The 21,196-nt window shown below is 46.6% G+C and overlaps 1 protein-coding gene across 5 annotated transcripts; it reads left to right on the top strand.

Moving 5' to 3' along the window:
- The first annotated feature begins 709 nt into the window (after positions 1-709).
- Positions 710-20,726, top strand: SAP130 (Sin3A associated protein 130). Of its 5 annotated transcripts, none has more exons than XM_053951390.1 (21): positions 710-810; positions 1,290-1,406; positions 2,144-2,379; positions 2,906-3,064; positions 4,122-4,233; positions 5,750-5,874; positions 6,659-6,783; positions 7,335-7,485; positions 7,679-7,769; positions 8,040-8,144; positions 9,202-9,343; positions 9,613-9,734; positions 11,999-12,301; positions 13,276-13,450; positions 14,705-14,809; positions 15,539-15,900; positions 17,247-17,492; positions 17,796-17,921; positions 18,793-18,896; positions 19,561-19,674; positions 19,870-20,726. In XM_053951390.1, exons 2-21 carry the CDS (start codon positions 1,295-1,297, stop codon positions 20,026-20,028), a joined length of 3,174 nt encoding a protein of 1,057 aa, XP_053807365.1. In that variant the 5' UTR covers positions 710-810; positions 1,290-1,294; the 3' UTR covers positions 20,029-20,726. The 5 variants fall into 5 exon arrangements, with proteins under 5 accessions (XP_053807365.1, XP_053807363.1, XP_053807364.1 ...); XM_053951388.1 differs by having other exon boundaries at positions 17,244-17,492; XM_053951389.1 differs by having other exon boundaries at positions 13,273-13,450.
- Positions 20,727-21,196: the final 470 nt, after the last annotated feature.

Genomic DNA, 21,196 nt, shown 5'->3' with positions numbered 1-21,196 from the left:
CCGTATGCCCTTGTCCCTTCCCAGGATGAGAGTTGGGGACTTCGGGGAATCCCCGGGGTGCTCTGAGCACTCCCCCCCCCCCCGAATTTTAGGGGATTTGGGGTGCTAAGCCACAGGGATCCCCAGAGCGCCCGCATGTCCTTGTGTCCCTTCCCAGGACTGGGGGGAGCACTTTGGGCGGCCCCCTCAGAGAGTTATGGGGGATCGCCCGAATTATGGAGGTTTTGGGATGTTTTTGGGGTGCTGACTCCCTCCGTGCCCTCCCCAACGCCTTCCCGCCGTGTCCTCTTGTCACTTCGCAGACTGGGTGTGGGGGACTTTGAGGGGAGGGGTGGTTTGGCCGGGTGTGGAAAGCAGCAACGGGGTGCGGAGCTCGGGGTGGCGGCTGGAGCGGATCCGTGGGGACGGTGGCGGGTCTGTGGTGGGTCCGTGGGGGCGGTGGTGGGTCCGTGGGGGCGGCGGCCCCGCGCTGGCGGGCGCGGCCCGGCGGTAACCGCGGCCTGTCCCGCCCACCCCGCGTCTCCCCGGAGACCTCGCGGCGCGCGGCCAATGGCGCGCTCGGGAGCAGCGCCGCCCCTCCCGCGCCTCGCGAGATCTGTGCCCTCCACAACCCCCAGCACGGACTACATCTCCCGGCGGCCCCGCGGGGCGGGCTCGGCAGCCAATGAAACGCGGCAGCCCGCGGTAGGCGGGGCGGGCTGGGGCCAATCAGGTGCGGGCAGCTGCAGCGGCGGAAGCGGCGCTCGGCAGCGGCGGCGACGCGGGGCGACCGGCCTCAGGGACCGGCGCACGGCACCGCCCCGGGCACAGGTACTGCCGCGGCCGGCGCACGGCATCGCCCAGATCTGCGGGTCGGGGGGTGGCTCCGCGGAAAGGCTGCGGATAGCGGGCGGCGGCCGCCGCTTCAGAGCGCGACGGCGACAGAGGGGCTAGCGAGCCTCCGGCCGGCGGAAGCGCCGCGGAGGGGGTATCGCGAAGGGACGGCAGCAGGGCAGAGCGGCGCGGCGCGGCCTGGCCCGAGGCGGCGGGGCCGTCGCGCTGCCGGGCACATCCGGGCCCTGCGGCCCATCGCGGAGGGGCGGGGCGCGCAGGGCGGGCGCTGATTGGCCGGCGCCGCCCCGCCGCCATTGGCCGGGCGCCGCGCGAACCCGCCCGCGCGGGCGCGCCGGGGTGGGTGGGGCCGCGGGGCCGCGCCCGGAGAGCGGGAGGGACGGAGGGAGGTCGGGCACGGCCGGGCCGGGCCGGGCCGGGACAGGACAGGACATAACGGCCGCGCTGCCCACCCGCAGGTGACATGAGCTCGCAGCAGTTCCCCCGTTCGGGCGCGCCTCCCGCCGCCCTGGGACCAGCGCCGCCGCCCATCTCCACCAGCGGCTCGACCGGGATTATCGCCCCCGCAGCCACAGGTAAGCGCGATCCCGGCCCCGCGTCTGTCGGCTCCGTCCATGGCGCGGCGGCTGGAAGCTGCCGCGGTTCCGCCTGCGGAGAGCACCGTGAGCAGCAGAGCGGCTGCCGGCTCGGAACAGCGCCGGCAGAACCGGGATGCGCCTTGGCATCCCTGCCCAGTGTCGGTGCGCAGGTGCCTGTCCCGCTCTCTCGGTCCTCTGTGTTCTTAGCAGAAGTGACGAGCAGACATGGGAGCATCTCATGGAGCTGGAAATGGGGTGGGAACTGTGATCCCGACTCCTGCTGTCCCTGCCACTGTGACAGGTTTCAAGAAGTGACTGGGGGAGCAGCTTCATTTTCAGGAGGTTTTATACTTGTTTTCAGCTCGATATTCAGATACATATTACATTAAATATACAGTTTTTCATGCTGTTTGATCTGTGACTTAATGGCAGTTACTTAGATAATTAAATACTTTTCACTTGAAAGAAAAGTTAGTCAATCTGGGTTTAAAGAAGGTGTTTAGTTGGACTTCTCAGAGTTGACCCCAGGTTCCCCAACATTGCCCAACCCATCAATTCTGAGTGGAACAGACAGAAGCAGTACCAGTGTTCCCAGTTTTTCCATCACTGGAATATGTTTAATTGTAAGAGTGAACTTCTTAAATTCCCATATTTCCAATGTCTCATCTCTGACCTAGTGGGTGACCATAGCGAACTTTGTGACAATTCTTACCTTTTTCTCTGTTTTTCCCTAGTGAGTGACGAATCCAGTCGAGAGCCAGAAGTTGCTCCCAGGGAGCACATGGGCCCCAGTGGCTCCATCCAGCCTCGGGAGGAGAAGCAGGAGCCTGTGGTGGTCCGGCCCTACCCACAGGTCCAGATGCTGGCACAGCACCACCCTGTCCAGTCTGGTGCCCCAGTGACAGTGACAGCACCACCAGCACATTTGACTCCAGCTGTGCCACTTTCTTTTTCAGATGGACTTATGAAGGTAATAAGAGGATTCATTGGGGGAAAAAATATAATCTGTATGAGTCAGTGTTGGGGAAAAAGTAAATTACACCAAAACCTTCCCTGCTTTTGATTCTAAATCTTTCCTTGCATGCTTCTGCTAACTGTGCAGTGCCTTGTGGGTTTGGCTGAGCCAGATGATACACTGAGGACTTGCTAGAATTTCAGCATTATTTTTGAAGGGAGTGTATTTTGTTTATCTTCGAGGAGAGCAGTGATTTCAATCAGTTTCTGAAGTCTTCCATTTTGTCTTCAGGGTATAAAGTTAATTGTTAATATCCAGTGTCTGTAGGGCAATACCATAGCCCTGACAGATTCCATTGATGACTCATGCCAGAACCTGCATATTTCCAGGACAAAATATGCCCTTTCTTTATTTGGAATAACCAAATGTTCAGTATCTTTCCTCTCCAAACATTTAGCCATGCTTGCATGTTACGATTGCTGCTTCAACACTGAGCTCTTGTTTGAAGTTGCCAATGTTTCTGTTTTTCCATTTCTTGCAGCCTCCCATGAAGCCCACCATGCCCAGCCGGCCCATTGCTCCTGCTCCACCCTCCACTCTCTCAGCTCCCACAAAGGTCCCTGGGCAAGTGACTGTGACCATGGAGAGCAGCATACCACAGGCTCCAACAATCCCTGTGGCAACTATCAGTGGGCAACAGGTGTGGTTGGTGGCTTTTCTGTTCCATCTCACTGCATGGTCAGATCAATACAAGTACAGCTGAGGTGGGCTTTTGCAGCAGGAGGGAATGTAAATAGAGCAGGTTTCCCTATTCAGTGCTGCTGGTTGTTGGATCAGTTCTGCTTGGACCATTAAATTTCAGGCTTGGTTATCACTGTCTCTTTACAAAGCTGCTGATTTGTTGGGATCATCCAAATGAGATAGCACAGCCAGGCTGTGATGGCAGAGCCATACCCAAAAGCTGGGTCTTTCCTTAAAAGCTCCTGCTGCGTCAGTGTCACTTGGAGAATTTCTACTGTAGAGAAACTGCTGGAATTCATTACTGCAGTGTTCTTCAGCTTCCCTGGGAGGAGATCAGAAGAGACTTGTGAACAGTTAGTGGGTTTGCACTGGGTTCTTACTGAACTAGGAGTGACAAAATTTGAGAGAGTCTGTAGATAATGGTTTTGAATTTTTTTTTTCCCTAACTTGACTCCAGAGCCAGCCCTGTTGGTTTGAAAATAGTTTGTCAGAACACTCATTACTAAACTTCTCAGGGTTTTGATGTAAAGGGCCTTTAGGTGGACTTGAGTTAGTCTGGCTAAGGATGTGCAGCAATTTCAGTGGATTTATCCTATATTAATATCCCCAGGAAGTCTAAAATTATAAAAAAATATAATTTGTTCCAGCATTTGCCAGGTTTCCACCATTATCTTAACTTTATTCGAGAGGCATGAAATTATGCCTTAATATCACCAGTGCTAGAAGGGACAACTCTGTGGTTGTTTGTGGGTGGCTGCTGGGTGACTGTCACCCAAGTACCAACCATCAAAACAGAGCAGTGAAACAGAGAAGTGTCTGCATCTTCCAGTGGCAGCAGGCTCTGTAACTTTATCCTGTACAAACACCTGCCTCTTTCTCCATTCAGCTTTTAATGCATGCAGCCTTGGCACACCAAGTATTTCTCCAAGATCTCTTTTCTGTCTCTGAGGCTGAGATATGGTGATTCTGTGATTTTTGTAAACGCAGCTGACTTGTTTTGTTCTTGAACTCTGCAGGGCCATCCCAGTAACTTGCATCATATCATGGCCACCAACGTGCAGATGTCCATCATCAGGAGTAGTGCTCCTGGGCCTCCACTGCACATTGGAGCTTCTCATCTGCCCCGAGGTAAAGACCCAGCTGTGCTGTCTCTGCCTTCTGTTCACAGGCTCTCAGCTGCCCACACCTCTGAAACTCCCCTCACTGCTAACACAGCTATTTCTTCAGATCTTAAAACTTCTGGCATGAGTGAGTGGCTGGTGGCCTTTTAAGAATTATGTTCAGCCATTTAGGGCAGGACCATGTGACAGTGTTTAAAATGCTGGCAGATGTCACCACATCTGTTATTCTAATTCTTTGCTGCTAAAACAATCATCACTTTCAAGAAAAAATATCCACTTAGAGACTCACCTGCCCTGCAAAATGCCGTGTACAGTCTGGGTAGCAAGTACTGCTCACCTATGGCAGGGGCACGTGGGCAGTTGTGAGCAACATTCTTGAATCCCTCTGCCACGGGACCACTCATGCATTGTTATGCATGCTAACACATCATATTGTGTGCATTTGCATTTACCTGTGAGTTAAATGCTGGTGATAACTACAGGCTCTTGTTTCCCAGCATTTTGGATGCTACAGCTGGCAAACAGGAAATCAGCCCCTTAAAGCAGCCCTGTGCTCAGTACAGCCTGTCAGATTTCTGACTGCAGCTTTGCTTTCAAAGTCTTACGGGTTAGATTTGCAGTTCAGCTTTAAATTGATCTGAATTCCAAGTACCATTTGTCAGTTTTACTTCCTTTTATGCTCAATGTTATTTGCTGACTCACTCAAGAAAAATAAATTGATGTGAGCAAAAACATAAACTTCTTTAACTAGAGCAGGTGGAAGGACTGTGGAGGTTTATCTGTAGCTGCAGTAGTGTTGTTCACCTGATTCTGAGGGAACAGTTGCCACAGACTTGGACCCTCAGTACACATTTTCTTTTTTTCCCTGCTCTTTTTCTCTGGGTTTGAATATTAACTTTTGAGGTAATTTCAATGGAGGACATGTACAGAAGGTATGCAGTCCAGTCCATCATCTGATTGCAAGATTATTTGCCTGCAACTGTGATTTATTATGATCAGGAGTCATCAGACAGGAGACAAATTAATCAATTGCAGGTTTAAATGGTATGGAGTTCTGACCTTGTATTTTTAGGGGGAGGTGTAGCTGTTTGTTTTGGTTTTGTGGTTCCTTGTTCTTTTGGTTTCCTTCTTTTGCAAGTGTATTTTTCTTCTGAACTTCATCAGCTGCAGTGAGATCGTTGCTGGTATCAGGTGACTTTATTACACATTGGCCCAGTAATCAAACTGAATTATTTCTACTAACTTCCATAGCTTGGAATAAGAAAATATGGGTTTTGCAATACAAAGCTATTACAGGGGAATAAAAAATACCTGTAAAGCAAATTAATTTAAAATAATACTTTACCCCCCCACACATGCTTTTGTAAACCTTATGTATATTTCTTGAAAGCCTTCTTTTTCCACCAACATCACATGAACTGCCCTGAATATGAAATGCATTAGAACTGAAATACCAGCTGATGTCAGGGTCTGTTTGTGGTTGTGATAGAGCTGAATTTTAACACGCTTGGTTTCTTCCCCAGGTGCAGCAGCTGCTGCAGTGATGTCCAGTTCTAAAGTAACCACAGTCCTGAGACCAGCCTCCCAGTTGCCAAATGCAGCTGCAGCCCAGCCAGCAGTTCAGCACATCATCCACCAGCCAATCCAGGTAGGTAGCAGCCAGGCAGCTCTGCACATCACTGAGCCCTGCTCCAAACGCTTCCTGGCACTCAGCTCTAATGTATAACCTCTAATTGCCTGTGCACTGGGCTGCAGCTACTGTCAGCTCTCTTCCAGGCCTATTTTCTGTATTTCCTTCATAGACTTGGTGGGTTTTAATCTGTCTCCAAAGTGCTTAGAAACTGGGAAGACAATTTCATTCAGACATGCTGAAAGTTTTAAAGTCTGAAAAGTCCGGTACAATATGCTGGTGTTGATTTATTGTTCAGTACATGAATTGATGAAGAACTTTTGAAATCTCACCATAATATGCTTCTGTATATCTTGGCTTTTGTACATGTATCAGGAGAAGATGGTAGATCTTGTCTCCCTACAGCAGTGCTAGTGTTCAGCCCTAGGATAGAGGGTTAAACATCGTCCCACTGTGCTTTCAGTTAGGATCCCAATCACCTCTAACCTCATGTGTACTGGAATTTCTTTTCATTCTGTAGGGAACTGACCTTTGAGGTTTTTCCTAAAGACCTTCAAGGGATCCAGTCTTGTTAACTTTGTTGCTTACTGGTTCCTGTACTGTATGTATGTTGAAAACCAGGACAGTTCTGCTTAGGAGCTTGCAGATCAATTCAGGAAGACTGGAAATGTCTCAGAATGCCAAAACTTAGTGACGAGGTGTAGGGAAGCTAGTTTTAATCAAGGAATTCCTAGTTATTCTCTAAACAGCGGAATTTCCTTTCTGAATGTTCTCTCTTTGACACTTTTTTGTTTTTTAATAGTCTCGTCCTCCTGTGACAACTTCAAGCACTATTCCTCCTGCAGTGGTGGCAACTGTCTCGGCCACGAGAGCTCAGTCCCCTGTTATAACCACAACAGCAGCACATGCCACAGAGTCAACCCTCAGGTAAAACCTGCAGAAACTCTGTCTTTGACAGAAATTGCAACAAGGGGAAATGTTAATCAGCCAGAGCTGATAATCCTCTACTTATGGGATGATATAAAACCAAAATAGTAATGCTTGAACAGTGCAAATCCTTGCAGTTCTGTGAATAAAAATGGGTACAAGCATGGACTGCTGCTCTGTGTTATGAGAAGGAAAGACCTTAATGAATCACTTTTGGAGTCCTGCTCCCCAGATAGCAGAGTTTGTGTTGCAGGAACTTGTGGGTATTTGGCCTATATTTTTTACAAAGGCACAGGGAAAAGTGATACATGAATGCTGAAATGAAGTTCAGCTGATAAGAGTTATGCTAAGACTGCCCTCCTGGCTGGGTAATAGGGCAGATGAGGACAGAACAGTGTAGCTCAGATGCCTTACGTTGCTTTGCCACGTGATTGACAGCAGCGCTGCTGTCACTGGGGAGGAGACTGAGGCCTGATGTGTGTGCCTGTGATGTCTCTTCCATACTCAGTCTCCTGAAGGTTGTGTTGATGATTGCTTTTCTTGCTCTGCAGCCGCCCCACGCTGTCCATCCAGCAGCACCCCCCTTCTGCAGCCATCAGCATCCAGCGGCCGGCGCAGCCGCGGGACACGGCCACGCGCATCACGCTGCCCTCGCACCCTGCCATAGGCACCCAGAAACCACAGCTCCACACCATGGCCCAGGTAAACTGCAGGCAGCAAAAACCCTCCTGCTGCTCTTTGTTTTGGTTATAGCTTGCAGGCTAAGATTACATTTTGGAGAAGAGTTAGTATGAATTAGAAATTAGTGTTCTGCACGGTCAATGCAAGGTGATTCCATACTAAATATAGATGTTAAATGTAGTAGTTTTCTAACTTTAAGAATTTTTTTTCATAGAAAACCATTTTCAGTACTGGTACTCCAGTGGCAGCAGCAACTGTGGCACCTATTTTGGCAACAAATACCATTGCTTCAGCGACCACAGCTGGTGAGTATTCATAATGCTGCTGTGGGAGCATCACGAGGGGTGGGGTTTGTTGCTTTTTGTTGGCTTTCTTCTTTGAAGTTAGAACCCAATCATTTCTGAGCAAATCTTTTTTCATGGTAAAGACTGCGTTTGGAGGTTCACGAGCAGGCTCAGGACTGAAATTCCTGAGTTTTTCAGGTTTGGGGGTTTTGCCCTCTTTAGGATATGGATACACTGGCATGGTAGGGCACCAAAGAAAGATCTCCTATTAAGTTTGTTTTTTTCCTTCAGGTTCTGTATCTCACACCCAAGCGCCTACAAGCACCATTGTTACCATGACAATGCCCTCACATTCTTCCCATGCTACAGCTGTCACAACCTCGAACATCCCAGTTGGTGAGTGATTTGAGTTCTCAGAAAAGTGTGCAACTCATGCTTCAATTTTTCTCTGTATGCTGGAAGTGTTTGTGCATGCTAGCAAATTAAGGAAGGAAAGAAAATCAATTCAAGCTGGGAGAAACCAATTAACAGGTCTACTATTCTATTTTTTTAATATCAGGAAGAAATAGATGTTCTAGGAGGAGCAGGTAATAAAATGGCTCATTTACTTTCTCTGTTGAATTTTTAGACAAACTTGGGCCTTTTGGCATTTCAAAGCCTGCATTGGATACTCTAAAAGTTTTAACTGCTTGGTGATAGACTGGTTTACATAGTTGATTTTGTAAGTTACTTCATGTGCTTCTTGAGGTATTAGGTGTAGCTTAGCTGGATTTGATTAGTGTGTTCACTTGAATGTGTGATTTGATTAGTGTGTTCACTTGAACAAAGACTTAAAGGTGGGAACTTAATTTGCCTGGATGCAGAATGTGCCTGAGATGTTTCCTACAGGACTGTATAAATTTCCTTTTGTTCATCTGTTTTCCGGCTGACCTCCTTGTTCTTTTGAAATCTTGTAATCTCTTCTCCAACCATAAATTTCCGAGGAGTGAAATTGTATCTCGTACATCAGTGTTTGGTGTAAAGTTCTTGTAGGTGTTCTCTTCCTTTTCAAGGCCTCTGTCCAGCAGACCCTGTCTGCCTTGGTCCCATTTCCCTTGATCTCTGCTTTCAAAACTGAGATAACTTGTTCTTGACATCAGAATGATTTGGGCTGATCCTAAAAAAATTGACTTAATCTGAGCCCTGAAGTAACTTTGTTAGCAAGTGTAATTTATATATGTATTTAGAATATCCATCCATTCGGATATAAATTGAGGAGAAATGTTTTGTTCTCCTTTTTTTTTTTGGCCTATTGTGGGTTGGAAATCATTTATGGACGGGGTGGGTTGTTTTGGGTTGAGAGGGAAGGGAGTAGTGTTGGTTGTTTTGTTTGACAAGGTTATTGATCTTGCTTTGCAGTGTTTACTAGCCTTTCCTTTGACTGTCAATTGATGAAATGTTTGTCTTTATGCAGCTAAAGTGGTTCCCCAGCAAATCACCCACACTTCTCCCCGGATCCAGTCTGACTACACAGCAGAGAGGAGTAACCTCATACCTCTGTCCAGCCACCGGGCATCTCCAAACCCAGTAGCCATGGAAACCAGAAATGACAACAGGTGGGCAGAACTAACAGCCCTACCAATGAGACAGTGTGTGAGTAGGGTGTGAGTGCCCTGCTGCTTTTCTGCATTCCGCTGCGGTGGAAATAACGTTGTAAAAACCCGGGGGAGGGATGAGATTTGGTCGTTCTGAATCAATTATGATAGTTGAGGTAATTGGTAGCTTATGACAGATGAGATTGGAAAGCACAGGGAGTGCTGAAGGGCAGGGGCTGGAGGTTACCTGTTGAATTCTCTGTAACACTTGCTCTCTTTGATGCCTGTAGGCAGTCGGTGCCTGTCCAGTTCCAGTATTTCTTACCTACCTACCCCCCCTCTGCCTACCCTCTGACTGCCCACACCTACACCCCCATCACCAGCTCCGTGTCCACCATCCGCCAGTACCCAGGTAAGCCCAGCTTGGGGCAGGCAGCCTCGGTTTGACTCTGACAATTAGTCACAAAAAATCTCTGATGATTTGTTGACAGAGGGGAAACCTCATGGACAAGGGCTGCTGAACTATTTCAGAGCCTACTAAATCCAGCTAATAACAGTTTTTTCAGGAGTTTCATATTTGATATCCCAGGGGCTCTGTGTCTATAAAAGTTTTGAGTCTACAAATCAAAAGAGTTTGGCTCCTCCAAACCAAGCCAACTCTTCGGTGCATCTTCATTCCCTGGTGTTCTGATAAGCTCTTTTAATATCTTTTCACATGAACGTACAGTTTGAGAGAGAAACTTGAACCAAAAAGGGAAAAACTGATTTGCATTGGACACTTGCATTAGTGTTCTGTTGAGAAATTAATGTATTTGTACAATCGCAGTAATTTGCAGTCAAGAAAATGATGCACAACTCAAAACTTATGTCATTCTGTGACAAAATTCGGAACACTTTTACCTTACCAGATTGTATAGGGCTGTTCTCTATAATGTAGTAATTTCCACTATCCAGACTGCAAGAACATGCACGATGTGGATTTTCATGGAATATCTGTGTCTGCTGGCAGCATGATACCCGTGAGCAGTACAGAGAAGGTTTAGAAGGACTGGGAGGTGGCAAAGCCCATTTCTTGAATGGGAAAGTGTGGAATCATAGGGTTCTAAAGAAAAGGTTAAGAAAGACCTTTAAGATCATCAAATCTAACCATTAATCCAGCAGTCCTAAAGCCACCACTAAACCATTTTCCCAAGTGACACATTTTTAAACCCACTGCCAGGGATGGGGACTCCACCACTTCTCTGAGCAGCCTGTGCCAGGGCTTAACAACCCTATATGGGAAGAATTTTTTCCTAATTTCTAATCTAAACCTTCCCTGACAGAACAGAATTGCTCACAGTCAAGGGTTCCAGTTCTGGAGGCATACTGGGGTGGTAGTAGGCTAATAGTCATTCGTATAAATACAGATTTATGTTCTTCATCAGGAGCTTATTGACACAGATATTTTACTTAATTAACTTGTTAAATTGACTTGAAGAATCCATGGAAGGTATTAATTATGGCAGCTGGTGGTGGCAACTTAGAGCATTCAGGGTATGAGGAGGAAGGTACCTGTGCTGAGCACAGCTGGGTGAGGGTACAGAGGACATACAGAAGAGACTCTTTAAAAGATCACTGAGCTAAGGAGAGTTAATGCAGAATTTTGGAGGAAGAATGTTGGCTTTGGTTTTCCAAATGCTGGTTGTGTTTTACTTAGTATTCTAAAAGGATTTTGTTGGCTAGAAAGTTTTGCAGCAGCAGTGTTTTGACTAAGAGAATAAATGTGCCACACTTTCTACAGAGCCATTTTCAGGGACCTGGTTTCAGTTTTTGACGCCTGTTTTTAGAGTGTCTTTTCAGCACAAGAACTTGATGGAAATCCTGTGACAATGATAAAACCAGCTTGTTCTGCATTGTTAGCAAGCAAGGCCATTGTTGGCAAGTTCACACTTGCATTCTGTGTGTGGCTGCAGAAATCCTGGTGCAGCTCTGCAGAGCCTGGAAATCTGGAGATCCAGGGTCTGCAAGTGGCCCAAAAGTATTATTTAAGTGCTGCATGAGAGAACTGTAATACACTGTATAGTGGATCTGAAAAGTGGAATCAGTAGTTTAGAGCTGTGAATTTATTTAAATGATTGAGCTACCTAGAGCAGGTGTATTGTTGGGAACATTGTTCTGCAACTAAAAGATAATTATGTTCATTTGAGTTGTGGGATCCAGCCTGTAACTGGATCCCTGTTATATCTGGCCTGTTCTGAGGCCAGATGAGGTTGTGTTCAACTTCAGAGTTGAGTCAACTTCAGAGCATAAGAAATTACTTAGGTTTCTGGTTACTTTTAATCTGTTTTCTAAGCAGGAAAAATGCCAAGTGTTGGTACTTATAAGCACTGTAAAATACGATAGTGAGCAAAAATAGAGCACAGCATTCTGAGACTGTAATTTGAGCCCACCTAAAAGCAGAGTTAAAGTGCTCTTTTCTCTCTTGCTGCAATTAGAAATAAAATGGAATTAAAATCAACAGTAATTAATTCCTCTGGCAGACAGTCATCTCTACTCTCATATTTACTACTGCAACAAGCAGACTGGCAAATTAATTTTTCAAAGCAGAAGAAATGTCTGTGAAAAGTTAGTATTTGAGCAAGAGGTGGTAGGGGGGACTGAGGTGACCTGCTGGTGAGGTGTCTGTGCTGCTCCCAGTTTCAGCCCAGGCGCCCAACTCGGCCATCACAGCTCAGACCGGCGTGGGAGTGGCCTCCACCGTGCACCTGAACCCCATGCAGCTGATGACAGTGGATGCATCTCACGCCCGGCACATCCAGGGCATCCAGCCCGCCCCCATCAGTGCCCAGGGCATCCAGCCTGCCCCCATCGGTGCCCAGGGCATCCAGCCAGCGCCCATCGGGACCCAAGGACTGCACCCTGCTGCACCCATGGGCGCGCAGGGGCTGCAGCCAGCACCCATCGGTGCCCAGCAGCCACCGGGCGACACCAAGACCTCAGGTAAGAGCAACCAGCCAAGCCCTCGCTTCACAGAGCGAGACAGAGCAGCTGAGCTGCTGTCCTGCACATTCGGCTCTGACTGATGGTGTTGTTGCAGTCTCTGTGGACACTGAATACATCCATGCACATATTCTCCCAGCAAATACTTGTTGGCTGTTTCTGAGCTGGCACTTTTTAAAGCGTGCTAGGTGGAGCCTGTGAGTAGCCTTGGATGGGTTCCTTCTGTGGAAAAGACTGGTAGTGCCTGAGCTTAAACAAATGCCTTCAGTAAGGCCTTGTAGGAGAAGTAATTTACAAGTAAGCGATGTTCTCCAGCTGTGCATCAGATCCCAGGAGCAATTAGAGTACAGCCAGGTACCTTCTGCTGTTGGTAACCTGATCTTGAGCTGTGACAGAAACCACCTTTCATTATAAGTAATTGGTCTGATGAAGCCCCAAGAACTTCCTGGAGGAATGGGATATGGCATCCAAGAGAATATGTTGTTGCTGGCAGGCACTGCACAGTGACTTCCTGGCTGTCCACGTGCTCTGCATCCTTCACTTGGCCAAACAGGCTCTGGCAAAAGGTCAGAATGCAAGCACAGCTGATGTCACTTACATACAGCTGGCATGTGTTGCCACATGGGCTCTACCAGAAGTGTTGCCCTGTTGACCCAGTTGTGTTGGTGATCTCCCTAGTGATTTCTGCCTTTTCCTTGTCTTCTGGAAAAGATTATTTCCCTAGAAGTGGTTGTTAGGTAGGAAGTAGTTTCTGTCTTCCCTGCAGAAGGTTCAGTGATCAGATTGCTCGTGGCAATGGCCCTGCTTATAAAGGAGTCTGAAAGCACTGCAGTTAGAGACTGAGGGGCTCAGAGAATGGACAACATTTGCTCTGCAGACACCTGCTTTGTCATCACATTCCCTTAAGTAACTGCTGCTTTCCACTCTCTGTCTGTTTTTGTCTCTGCTGTGTCCATGTCCATCCTTCCCAGCAGTAGTCTTGGCAGATGGAGCTACCATTGTAGCCAATCCTATTAGCAACACATTCAACACTGCATCTGCAGCAACTACAGTTGTGCAAACCCACAACCAGAGTGCCAGTGCCAGTGCTCCAGCCCAGGGCTCCTCCCCACGCCCGAGCATCCTTCGCAAGAAACCAGCCACGGATGGGTGAGTGGAACTGAAGGTGACACGTGGCTGGCACTTCCGTGCAGTCCAGCCCAGCCAAATGGAATCATTTCAGTGGAGATAAGGAATACTCTAGCGGATTATTCAGTCAGTAATGGTTGCAAGTAACCTGCTGATCAGTGAAACAGTTATTTTCCTCCCCCAGGGCAGGATATAGTTTTCTGTAGTGTCAGTAATAAAATGAGAAGAACAGTTTGTCTCCTAGGTCTTGAAAGTGACCTTTTGAGAGGAAGTGGATTTGAGGCTTTCTTGCTTAGTGTGATAAGAAGAAAGAGTTCATAGGCTACTAAAATTAGAATTGGGTGCTTTTTCTTCAGTGCTTTTCTTGGAAGAATATGTGGATGAGTGGAATGGATAGGATTAGTACCCTGCTGTGAAATCTGATTAGGAAAAAGAGAAGGAGTAACTTAAACTCTTAAAATATTTTATGTTGCCTGTCTATTTTTAAATGCTTTAAGGAAGAGGCAAGAGACAGCTTTAGAATTAACAATGCATTTCCTCCCATGCATTTCATAGCAACTAAAAACATGTGGCACTAATGTGTCCTGTGAGATTAAAATTGCATACTTTTTATGTGGGTGGAAACCTTTTTTAAGGCAGAGAAGCTGCTGGCTGTAAAACTGAAAGTGAAGTTAAAGAGTCAGGTACATCACTAAAGACTGTTTCCATTTGAGAGGTTGATTATTTTGGATGGCAATTTGACTTTCAGTCCCACAGGAGACTAATTGGTCTCTAAAAGACATTAATTAACCTTATCATCCTAATATCCATACTCAGGCCTTGAGGTCCTGGAATCAGGCTCTGACAGTCAGGTCCTGCTAAAGGGAGCAGATGCCCATCTGAGCACTGTTTAGCTCCAGATGATTTGCTCAGTCTTGAAGCAGGAGTGCTGAACAGCAGCATGGCCAGACCCGTTCGTCCACTGCTGGAGCCTGGCAGTTGCAGCAAAGTGTTCTCACTGACAGGATGAAAGTAAAGCTGACATTCTTGGAGAATCCCTAAATTGGGTGATACTAGGCCAGAGCAACTAATCTTTTATTTTAAAAGAAAATAAAATACCTAAATTGAAAATTGCTACTCTTTGTGTAGCAAATTGGTTACACTGAATACAGAGAGCAGTGCTACAGCCATAACTCCTGTCCTGGTTTGTGTAAGAAAGCCGATTTCTTTGCTCTCAGGGGTGTTTGTCTTTGCACCAGGGAGGTAGAAATTCTAGATCTGTCTTGTCTCTTTCAGGTTGGCAGTCCGGAAAAGCTTAATTCCCCCTCAGCCACCTGAAGTGGCCAGCACGCGTGTGGAGAGCACGATGCGAAGCACGTCTGGATCACCAAGGCCTGCTGGGTAAGACTTTAGGAAACAGCCAACTGCAGCATAATAGTTCCATTATCTTTGTTTGAGGTGTGTTCTTCGGCTGTTGGAGTGTTTTTCTTTCTTTTGGGAAACAATCTATTTTGAATTTGTGACAAACTCAAACAGCCTTGGCAAGTTCTGCTGTTTGTGAAACTGAGGAAATTACCTTTAAAAGCTGTGGTGATGAGCTTTCACCAAAAAAATCCTCTGCTAGTGTAAGGGGAGATAGGCCTCAAAACTTTTTTCTATAGTACTTGAAAATTAATCCTGAGGAAAGGTAAATGGAACTTCTGCCCTGCTTCACTTGAGTTCAGTGGCTTTACAATTTGTTGTTTTGTGACTGTAAGCCACAGTGGGAGCTCCTGCAGAGGATGGGGTCAGTACAGTTTTGAGTAAAAGTTCCTCTTGGCTGCCTTGTAAAACTGTTTTGATCCTTTTAAAAGTGTTTTGAAGTTATCTGGAATTAATCATGAGATTTGTTTGTCATAGCAAATGGAAAAAAGTAGTATCTGTAATCAATATAAAGGATTAGAAAGGGAGAGGAGAAGGAAATATAACTGAGATTAAGCCTTCTCCTGATGTTAAACACTATACTGCACCAGGTGTGTGCAGGAAAAACTGAATAGTCTGACTGCAGTTTGGCTCTTTCCTTTTATGCTGCGTGCTCACAACCCGAGATACAGTTCACTTCACTTGGCTTTGCTTTTATTTGTGCTACAGTGGCAAGCCAAAGCCTGAAATCCACGTGTCCATGGCCACTCCGGTGCCTGTGTCTATGGAGGCTGTGTGTAACCAAGGTGGTGAGCAGCCCACCATCACGGTGCCCCCGAGCTCCCAGCAGCCTCCCTCTGCCATCCCCACCATCATTGCGGCCGCCAGTCCCACCTCCCAGCCTGCAGCAGCCCTGTCCACCATCCCAGGAGCTGTGGCAGCTGCTCCACCCACCTCCACCACCATCGTGGCAGCTCCAGCTCCTCCATCCACCATGAGCGGGGCCCTGTCAGCAGTGCTGGGCCCTGTGGTACCAGAGATCAAAATCAAAGAGGAAATGGAGCCTATGGACATCATGCGACCGGTATCTGGTACGTGGCTGGGAATCAGCAGGTTGCTTTTTTAGGTTTTGAGACAGTGGAGGAATTAGGAGGGTTTTTCAACAGTTTCATCTTGAAAATGAAAGGACATCTCTTTCACAGAGCACCAGAGTTCCCATATGCTTTATAAAGATCTTTTTTTCCTTTTTCCTAATCTCCTATGAAATCACTTCTTATTGTGGCTCCTTTGTTCATGTCCAAATGCACCAACTCCAAAGAGTCTGTGTGAACTCCTTGCCTAAAACGCTCATGCTCAGCAGTGGGACCGACATACTATGGAACAGCTCAGTTGAATTCAGTTTACAAATCCTACTGTTCAGGTCCAGTGGCCTTTCTTGTATGTGAGGAATTCATGGCCAGAGTAGGACTTCCTAGGGCCCTCATGTGATTCATGCATATTTTTCTCTAGAACTTCTCAAAATGTTCATTATATTGCCTTACTTATCCAGCTTGGCCATAGTTGCTATCAAATGGCATGGTCAGTAAATTGAGATCCATATGGATCTTACTGGGCACCGTGTAGTGGCAAAGTGATAGGAATGCATCCCATGATCATGGGTTTCAGAGTTCAGGTTTAGCTGTTGATTTTGTCACTCTCCTTGAAGCTATGTGTTGTCCTGTGAGAAAGCATCTCCTTGCTGCAGATGTGTCTGGAGCGTGGGCAGATAGCATCAAGCTCTTTGAGGTTCTTCTGTCTCTTCCTGGCATTTGTGGCCAAATTGTCAAGAGATCCCATCCCGGAAGTTTTGTGCTGCAGCCTTAGTCATGGCTGATTGTCCTTCCAAGTTCAGAGAGCATTCCCTCAGACTACCTGCCACACTGCTGCCAGCTGCACAGGTGTGTTGGTTGGTGCAGTGACCTGCTGAGCAGTGCTGAGGGCTTGGCAGTACAAGCAGACTCCTGCAAGCAGAGTGCTGCAGTCGTGCTTTGATTCCATCTGACTCTCCTGTCAGATTCCATCTGACTCTCCAGTCATGAGAGAGTAGAGATTTGCTTACTCTGACAGTGACCTGTGCTGGTGTACATACAGAGGGGTTTTTTACAGTCACACAGACAGATGTTAGCGTGACTCCTTTTTGTAACATAGAACTAACATAAGCTTCAAATATGAAGCAACTGAGGGACAATTGGCTCTGGTCTCATTCTTTATGTATATGAGACACTAAAGACTTTAGGTTTGTCCTAATTAATGCTGGCTTAATATCTGGCCTGTTGGTGCACATCACACCCCTCACACTTCGCTGAAACAGGACCTACTGTTGGAGGTAGTGTTCAAACAGTGCTTTATCTTCCCACTGCTGATGGTTTGGTTTCTTCTCTTTCCTTCCTCTTAGCAGTCCCTCCTTTGACAACAAGTACCGTGTCTCCATCTTTGGCGCTGCTGGCCAACAATCTTTCCATGCCTCCAAGTGATTTGCCACCTGGTGCCTCACCGAGGAAGAAACCCCGTAAGCAGCAGCATGTCATCTCCACAGAGGAAGGGGACATGATGGAAACAAACAGCACTGATGATGAGAAATCCACTGCCAAAAGTTTGCTGGTGAAGGCAGAGAAGCGAAAGTCTCCTCCAAAGGAGTATATAGGTAATGACATCTCTGATGTCTTTGTTCTTATTCAGGGGTCTGTATTTTCTCTTCTGTTTGTTTCTCAGAGAAGGTGCTCTGTCACGTTCCCAATTCCTAAATACGAGTAATAGAGAATCCAAGTATCTGTTCCTCACCACTTTTTGTATAGGGCTGGAAAAATGTCAGGAAATATGCATTTTCTAACACACCATTTTGTATGAGGCAGCATTTACTGATCTGCTGCTGGAGTTCTTGGAGTTCTTGTGGATGCTGACCTGCTTCCACTCCTGGATGATAATGCAGTTCTGGTTCCTTCTGTAGATGAGGAGGGTGTGAGATACGTCCCCGTGCGTCCCAGGCCGCCGATCACGCTGCTGCGTCACTACCGCAACCCCTGGAAAGCTGCGTACCACCACTTCCAGAGGTACAGCGACGTCCGCGTCAAAGGTCAGTCTGTGCCTGGAGCCAGGAGGGGAGCGAAGGGAAGGAGGCTGCACTGAATCAGCTGTAACTCTGTAAATGAAAACATGGTGTGGTTATTGATGGATCTGCTTTTGTGCAGTGATAGAAACTGCACAATGATACAAAAGGTGATACAAAAGGTATCCTCATAAAAGTGAGGTGCTGTGGTGATAGGCTGCAGCTGAGTGCTCTTATTTGCCACCTAACACCAATTTAATCAGAGACATTCTATATTTAGTGTAACTAGTCTTGTCAAGTAACAAATGGGCTTTTAAAGGAATAATACAAGGAAATCGGAGATCAGATACCATCTTCCAGACTTTTCAGCTAGTATTTTAGAATTTTTAAGCAGACTGAGTTTGCTTAATCAGAGGCATTTTATATTTAGTGTAACTAGTCTTGTCAAGTAACAAATGGGCTTTTAAAGGAATAATACAAGGAAATCAGAGATCAGATACCATCTTCCAGACTTTTCAGCTAGTATTTTAGAATTCTTAAGCAGACTGGGTTTTCACAACTGTGCAAATAGATCTAGGAGAGAGTAAAAGTAGTACAAGATGGGGCATTTACTTGTTTGTGCCAGGTGTTTGAAACATTGAGCACTACCTTCTTTAAATCAGAAAAAAAATGGGTTATGATATAATCTTTCTGAAAGTACAGATAACCTGCTACTAGTGAGAGCAGCAGTCAGGTACATAGCAGATGAGAAGTCACATTCCTGTCTGAATCAAAATGCTGCTCATTGTCATTTATTAGGTTGTAGGGGGAGCAGAACTTGGGTTAATAATGTGTGAGAGGAGAGGTCTGGCCAGCTCCTGAAATTTGAGTACTGTGTTCTTGTGTTTCCTGGTGACAGAAGAGAAGAAGGCCATGCTGCAAGAGATTGCCAATCAGAAGGGCGTGTCCTGTCGTGCACAAGGGTGGAAGGTCCATCTCTGTGCAGCACAGCTACTACAGCTGGTAGGTGCATGGGGCTTGGAGCTTCCTGCAACATGGGGGAACATGAAGCTGTGTAAGACAGGAGGACGTTCATACAAACTCAGTACATTGGGATGCCCTAAAGGAGCTGGTGTGTAGTGCCCAAAGGGAGTGGGACATGCTTTACCCTTTCTCAGGAATGTGGCATAAGTGGCTTGGAAACTTGGAGTGTTGGTTTTGATCCAGACATAAGAGCTGATGTATTTTGTACAGATGATCAAAACTGGCAACTCCCTCCTGCTGATGCACAGGTCTGAAGAAGCGTCTGTTTGGGATGGTGCGGCTGATCTGAGGAGGCAGCACTGATCCACATTCCTGGATGCTTCTGTTTCAGGTTGGGGGTGAGGTAGGTGCTCTGCATTTTAGCACCAAACTCCCCAAAACCTCTGCATTCCTGGAATAGTATTGTGAGCAGTAGGGGAAGCAGTTGTGGTAGGATCCATGTTTCTTCAGAAGAGGAGCAATCCTGTAAATAGGACGTTGAATGATAATGCCACATTTTGTCAGAGGCTCCATCTTCTGAATCACTGACAAGAACAGCTGAGAGGGGAATGGATTATCACTGTTTCTGTGTAGCTTTGTTAACATGGGCGAGCGTTTGCCAGCTTGGCAGTGACCCTTCTCATGAAGGGCTGATGTCTTTTAGACAAACCTGGAGCACGATGTGTATGAGAGACTGACTGCCCTGCAGGAGGGACTCATTCCTAAGAAAAAGGCAGCAACAGATGATGACCTGCATCGAATCAATGAACTGATACAGGTAGGTCCTGTGGCCTCTCAACCCAAAACCATACCCTTAGTTACATGGCATCCTACTGCTGTTAGTAAAAGCCTAAAGCTGACCTAAAAAACCCCATGTGGGTTCATTTCCTGTGTCATCAGTTCCAAGGGGCACAGGTAGGGAAATGTGCTTAGAGCAAGCATTCTGTGGTTAATGACAAGTGTTTCCTTTCAGGGGAACATGCAGAGGTGTAAGCTCGTGATGGATCAAATCAACGAGGCTCGAGACTCCATGCTAAAGGTCTTGGATCACAAGGATCGTGTTTTGAAGCTTCTAAACAAGAATGGAACTGTCAAGAAAGTGTCCAAATTGAAGCGAAAGGAGAAGGTTTGAATGCAGACTAATGACTTCGGAAATGGAGAATGTGTACAGAACGGAGCTGAACCTTTTTGTAGTTTGGGTTTATTTTTAAGCAGAGCATCAGAATAAAAAAGGATGAGTTTAGGGAACAGATGGACATGTGAATCTTGGTGACCTGAAGGGATTGTCCTTGATCTTGTCATAATGAACAAAGATTTCTCTCAGGCTCATCCCTTCTTAGAGTCTTTCCAGTCCCTCTGTTTAACTCCTGATGTGCCAGGTATGGACACACCTGTAAGGCAGGAAGTTGTGCAGGGGACTCCAGGAGGCTGACGTACAGCTATGGACCCAGACAGCAGCCAAGCATCCAGCAGAGGAAATGGCACCTCTTTCAGTTACCCCATTCAGTTCTCATTCTGACCTTCCAGTGTCTAAAGCAGCCTTCTTACACCAGTGCCACTGCACTAGGGGATCTGCCACAAAGAATCTCCAACAGCTCAGAAGCCCTAGCTGTCAAGATTAAAAAAAAAAAAAAAAAAAAAAAGGGGCGGGGGGAGGGGGAAAATAATAATTTCAAAGTGATATTGTAGTGTCTGTGTCTGTGTTGGTGCTCTGGGATACTTGTGTTGAGGTACCTCTTGCAACAGAGGTGTGCTGTAGCTGGTGTAATGTTAATTGTACGTACCACATACATCCTGGTAACATGAATAAAGGAATTGGAGGGTTTTGTATGTGAGCAGTTTGTGTAGCTTTGTACCACTGAAACTCTTCAAGCTGTAAAGTTGAAAACGAAGCTTTGGAAGAAGCCTGAGGAGAGAAGAGAGAGCATGTTGGGAACCAGCCAACACCCTGTGCTGTGGAGGCTGAGTAATGCAGTTCCCAGTTGAGGTCCTAAGGATGAAATATGGATTATCCCCCATGCACTTGTGCATTTAACCTTAGTATTTTAGAGAAATTGCTAAATCATTTTTAGTGTCCTCAGGAGGAAACTTCAGTATCATGAGCTGTTGAGAATATATTCTTTTGCTCCTCCACTTAGAGTGCTGTAATTTTGCCTTTATTCAGAATTGAGTTCTTCCTGAACTTAGATTTAAAATACTGTATTTAATTCTTACTTCCTGATTTTTTATAGTTGGAGAAGTAGAATGTCCATATTCACACTGTTTCTGTGTTTTTAACACATGCAAACCAAGTTTATTTC

Source organism: Vidua chalybeata, chromosome 10 (genome assembly GCF_026979565.1).
Source record: "Vidua chalybeata isolate OUT-0048 chromosome 10, bVidCha1 merged haplotype, whole genome shotgun sequence".
In the NCBI taxonomy this organism is placed as follows: Eukaryota; Metazoa; Chordata; class Aves; order Passeriformes; family Viduidae; genus Vidua; species Vidua chalybeata.
The sequence above is the reverse complement of the archived record's forward strand: the minus strand, read 5'-3'. Positions and strand labels throughout refer to the sequence as shown.